General features: G+C 56.7%; 1 protein-coding gene across 3 annotated transcripts in view; it reads right to left on the reverse strand.

Moving 5' to 3' along the window:
• OCA2 (OCA2 melanosomal transmembrane protein) overlaps window positions 1-5739 on the reverse strand; it is a 218243-nt gene that overhangs the window by 175780 nt on the left and 36724 nt on the right. For all 3 annotated transcript variants that reach the window (XM_037731346.1, XM_017508501.2, XM_037731347.1), the window contains exons 4-5: window positions 5391-5448; window positions 3061-3133 (exon numbers count right to left, since the gene is read on the reverse strand). In XM_037731346.1, the coding sequence (XP_037587274.1) occupies window positions 3061-3133; window positions 5391-5448 (131 nt within the window). The remainder of the gene's footprint in view (window positions 1-3060; window positions 3134-5390; window positions 5449-5739) is intronic.

Below are 5739 nucleotides of genomic sequence, written 5' to 3' on the forward strand. Positions count from 1 at the left end.
CGTGCGTGCGTGCGGGCGTGGTGCTGTGCGTGAGTAGGGCCGTGAGTGTGTGGGACCGTGCGTACGTGCGACCGTCCGTGAGTGTGTAGGGCTGTGCGTGCGTGGTGCCGTGCGTGCGCGGAGCCGTGCGTGTGTGCGTGGGGCAGTGTGTGCGTGGGGCCGTGCGTGCGTGGGGCCGTGCGTGCGTCCGTCCGTGAGTGCGTGGGGCCGTGTGGGCGTGGCGCCGTGCGTGCGTAGGGCCGTGCGTGCGTGGGACCCTGCGTGCGTGGCACCGTGCGTACATGCGTGCGTTCGTCCGTGAGTGCGTGGGGCCGTGCGTTCAGGCGTGGCGCCGTGCGTGCGTGGGGCCGTGCGTGCGTGGGGCGTGCGTGCGTCCGTACGTGCGTCTGTACGTGAGTGCGTGAAGCCGTGTGGGCGTGGGGCCGTGCGTGCGTGCGGCGTGCGTGCGTCCGTACGTGTGTGCGTGGCGCTGTGTGTGAGTAGGGCCGTGAGTGCGTGGGAGCGTGCGTGCGTGGTGCCGTGCGTGCGTGCGGCAGTGCGTGCGTGGGGCCGTGCGTGCATGCGTGCGTGCGTCCGTCCGTGAGTGCGTGGGGCTGTGCGTGTGTAGGGCAGTGCGTGCGTGCGGCCGTAAGTGCGTGGGGCCATGCGCGCATGCGTGCGTGCGTCCGTCCGTGAGTGCGTGGGGCCGTGCGTGCCTGGGGCCGTGCGTGCCTGGGGCTGTGCGTCTGTGCGTGGGCCGTGCGTGTGTGGGGCCTTGCGTGCATCCGTGAGTGCGTGGGGCCGCGCGTGCGGCCGTGTGTGTGTGTGTGTGTGTGTGTGCGTGGGGCCGTGCATGCGTGGGGCCTGGTGCGCTCAGGCCGCCTGGGAAGGAACGCGGCGAAATGTCCCAGAATAAAGGGGCACGCCGGGTCCTGGGTGGGACGAACAGGGGGCGGAGGCGACCCTCGCCTGAGCGCGCGAAGCTGCGGCGCTCCCCTGGGATCTCTGCGCACTGACAGCTTTGGGTGCCGGGCTCCCCGACGCCGCCCCTCCTGTCTGAGCCCCACTGAAGACGGCTCCTGGGCAGGATCCAGCCTCCCCCTTCAGGTCCTTGGGTCTGTCTCCCGCTCCCTCTGCCCAGGAGGGTGGCGCCCTGTCCTGGGAACTTGATGAGGGCAGCCAGGGACAGGAAGTCTCGGCTTTCTCCCACGCAGGGAGGTCACCCCGAGACAGGCACGAGAAGGAGAAACCCAACATCAGCAGCTCTTCAGTGTCTCAGACGCTTTCACCAAAGCTCGGGCAGCTCTAAGTGATGGAGAATATACAGACGTGCGCACGCACTCAGCTGACAGCAGCACCGCCTTCACCCTGTGGAGGTGCAGTGCTTCTGAAACGGTGGGTGCCTCGTCCACGAGCGGACGGAAGCACAAACCGTGACCAGGATGCCCGGCTCACCGGAGAGCCTCAAGTGCCAGGCATTTCTCCCTGGTGTCCTGCTGGGCAGGTGGCCAGCGAAGGAGAGGGCGTCCTGGGAAGGGGTAGTGAGACTTCCTGGAAGGACCACAAAAAACAAGACTATGCAACAGATAACAGCGACTGCAAGGAAAGCAAGCCAGTTTCCTAAGACTCCAGTTCACTCAGGCTATCAAGTAAGCAGACTAAAGAAAAAACATCTCGCCATTCAGCTAATTGAACTAATCCCTTTTTAAATGGTAATCGTCAAAAATATCTGGCCCAATTGGAGCTCCCCATGAGAGGGTCCCATCTCTCCAGGACCCTCCGTGGACGCCCGCAGCCCTAGCAGCACTGGGGACTTCAGGGGCCTTCATACACAGACACCTTAATTAGCACATCCATTCCACAAGAGGCTCTGGACCCCCGCTGGAGAACTGGGAACCACCACTCCCACCCTTTTACCCAGAAAAGGCTGGGCCGACAGCAGTTAGCCGCCCACTCCTGATTCTAGAATGAGGCTGCAGAAGAACGAACTCGCCTGAAATCTAGAGCGAGACAGGTGACTGTAGGGAGAGGCGGCTTCCCCGGGACAGGTGCCAGCACCGCAGTTCAGAAGCAGGCAGAATTCAACCAGAAAATGTACACATTGCTCAAGGTCAAGTGTGAGCTCGCATGAGCGGGAGCCCCTGAGAGCCACCAGATGGAGATGTTCACATCTTCTTGCGGGTTTTTCCTCCAGGAAACCCATTGGGCGCTCCCAGGAAGACAGGAAGCCTGGGGAAGATCCCGAGAAAGCATCCCCCAGTGATGCCAAACTTTATCGTCTCCCACTACCTCTGTCTCCTCTAAGGAGCAAAGGCCTTCATCTGCTTGGGAAGTGGATCGAATCTGGTAGCCAGAGAGTGCAGTAGGAATCCCTGCAGCTGAGAGAAGGTAGGAGGGGGAAAAAAGTATCTCTTGCCCCAGTGGGAGGGGTGGGCACAGAGCGAGGTCTGGCAGACAGCTGGCAGGACGCCCAGTAATTCTCAGTGTCTAGTGCACCGCAAGTTGCCACAGCAACTGCAAACCTCAACACATGTGATGTCTCGCTAGATTTACATGAATCCTCCAATTAAGGCCTGCAGAAGTCAAGGCATGCTCATCTCCAAACTTAACCACCACTGGCCTCTGCATCTGCTGTCCTACAGGATGTGTATGACTTCTAGCTAAAAATTCTGAGGCAGGCAAGAAGGGGCCAGAGCACACACAGTAGGAGGCACTGCAGCAGTCATCAGAGCCAGGGGACACAGCCAGGACAGCAGGGACTGGAAGACAGGTCAGCCCAACGCAAAAGGGGCAGGGGAGGGATGCAGTATCCAGGAGCGAGGGAAAGCCAGGCCCTGGCTGGAACATGCCCTGCTGTCCCCCTTCCTCACTTGGAGGGCTCCCCATCAACCCCACCACTGTCTCCGTGGAGCTCCCCGCCCTTCTATTCTGAGACTCCATCTCATCAAACATCCTGGAGAAACGGAATTTGGGTGGGCAGGAATGGTAACAGCCTGCGCCTCAGCCTTTGGCAGCAGTCACAGTCCTTGCATCTCAGATCTCAGCCAAGTGGCTGGCCATCTCAGAGTGGATTTTGGATACAGTAGTTCTCCAGTGGTGACACGGCCAACAGCTGCCAGAGCTTTCCTTGATCCGGATACAGGCTGAACAAAATCTGGAACAATCAGAAATGCTGAATGACAGAGGTGCGGTATGAGAGCAATCAGATATAAACCATTTTGATATGACAGTTGAAAACGGATGTGATGATGAGGCTAGTGTGTGTATCTAGAACACCCCAGCCTGCTTACTCTGAATAGCTTTGTCTTTCATGTTAAAATATTCTGATTCATTACAGTGTTCAGCTACAATGGGCCCTGATTATTGATATTTGCCAATTTTAAGGATTAAATACCTGGCCATAAAATTAAAACACCAGAGGGACAAATGTGGTTTTCCCACATTGGAGAATAAAGGAACATGACCCCTGTGATGGTTACAGCACGTCTTTGTGGTAGCAGGTGTTTGTGGAATTTGTAAAGCACTTTATACATCGTCAAAAAGTAAATTAAATTGATGATAAAGTGAGATTATAGACGTTCAAGTGAAATTCCTCAAATTCCATTTTGGATGTATCCACAAATCACCTAAACTCCATCTCACAGAAGAAGGCTGAAGACCGGACGCAGAGCTCAGGTCGGCTCTTGGGGACCATGAAGACCTGGCCCGCCATGCCCGGTTCCTTGAAATCCCAGAGCACCTGCCAGGCCTTGCTGCCAGCAGGACTTCAGAACCACACATTCATGTGAGTAGGAAGTGGGGAGCCAAACTGGTAGCCAAAAATATCAAATCGTGAAGCTTTCAGAGCTCAGTGTAATTGGCTTTATATTTCCAGCATAGGTTTCCTTTCTCCAGGTCACAGATCTCCTCCCTCGTGGGTTGATTATTAACAGTTAACTGTACTCAGCTCAATGCGATGGACACTGACTTCGTATGCTACCCTGCTGTCCCCGTGTTGCAGCTGAGAGGAGCTGACCCAGGGCCACAGACAGTCCTGCACGCACACGGAGCCCCAACCCACATGCCACGTGTGCAGGTCATGAAACCAGCCAGCAGCAGCCACAGTCGTCATGCACAGGGGCCTGTCACAGGCTGGCTGCGTGGGAAAGCGCTGCCCCCAGGTGGTACATGTCGTGGAACACAGCTCAGACCGCCCTAGCCCACGATCACACCGCACAACAGTACCACCTCCCACCACTGTGGCCTCTCAACAGCTGCCCATGCACACCATCTCACAGCAACACCCAAAAGTGGCACTCACCCAAAATAACTGCAAAGCACAGCCACAACCTGTCATGGCCACAGACCACAGACAACCGACACAGCTCACACAACTACACACACATACCCACATGCACACACAAGGACACACAGCCACAGACAGGAGACCATGCCTCACCTGCACACAGACACACAACCAGAGACAGGGACCACCCTCACCTGCGCACACACAGACACACAATGAGAGAGAGGAGACCACACACCCATCTGCACACACACACACCCAGAGAACCACACACCCACCTGCACACACACAGACACACAGCCAAACAGGAGACCACATACCTACTTGCTGGGTAAACGTATTTTGAGTGCCACTATGTGACTCTGGCTCAGGCTACCTCAGGCCACAAAGCACACCAACACTGGCAGTGGGACCCGTGACTGTTGGCTCAGAGGGCGTCCATGTGGCCCTGGCTTTACCACCCTCACTGCTCAGGCTCCTGTGCCTTTCCCTTGGCGGGTCCATCTGCCGGGACCCCCCCAATGAAGAACAGCACCGCCCACTGCCCTGGGCTCAGCAAAGCAGCCCTCGCCCTCCCCTCATTCCCACACCCTGTTCCCTACAAGGGCATCTGACATTGGTTTAGCTCCGGGATGAGTCTGTTGTGAGTGTTCATGTATTTGGAAGGATGGAGATATCTGGCCAAATAAAATCAGAGATACCTCCCAGAGGGGGCAAACCTGAGCTTCAACACTCCCTCTCAAAGCGCACTGAGACCCTCTGGGCATCCATGATTGCCAGATGTGTCCCAACACACATGAAGTGCTACTGTGTGGGGCTCCACAGGGATGTGGTGAACCACTCAGTGCGGGAAGGGAGCCCACAGCCAGCTACCCAGCCTTCCACAGGGCAACACCAAGCTGCCTGGCCTCTGTTGTGTGACGGGACCACCGCAGAGGAGCACTACTACAGCCCTCAACTCCCTCAGCCTGCTGCCCCACACCGCTCAGCATCAAAGAAAGTCAAAGAATCAGGCGAAGAGGGTCAGGCACTGACCCCACACCTCAGGTTCCCCCTGCTGTACAGCCAAAGGCATGCAGGGCTTCCAATGACCCAACAGCAGTGCTGGGGCAGCCACAGTACTCACGGAGCACAGCACCACAAAGACAAACAGGCCCGTGACTTTCAGCCACCGCACACAGCACCTGCAAGAGAAAGGTAGGGCCTTAGTGGCAAGGGGTAGCAGTCCTGTACTTCCTAACTCAAGACACTTTTCTGGAAGCGTTGAGTAACTTCCATCTCAAAGCGTGTGTTTTGAATTCTTTCTATAACATATGAGAACACCCCATCCAAACCTACAGCCCCATCCAAAGGAGCATGGTGGAGGTTCCAGAGGTGAACAAAGTTAACCAAAGTGTTTGCACATAGCTTGTTGTTGGGGAAACTGAAGTTCAAGATTTGAGACTTTTTGAGAGCTGTTTAAAGGCTCCTGTTTC

The sequence above is a fragment of the Cebus imitator genome, unplaced genomic scaffold (genome assembly GCF_001604975.1).
Source record: "Cebus imitator isolate Cc_AM_T3 unplaced genomic scaffold, Cebus_imitator-1.0 Scaffold392, whole genome shotgun sequence".
Taxonomy (NCBI): Eukaryota; Metazoa; Chordata; class Mammalia; order Primates; family Cebidae; genus Cebus; species Cebus imitator.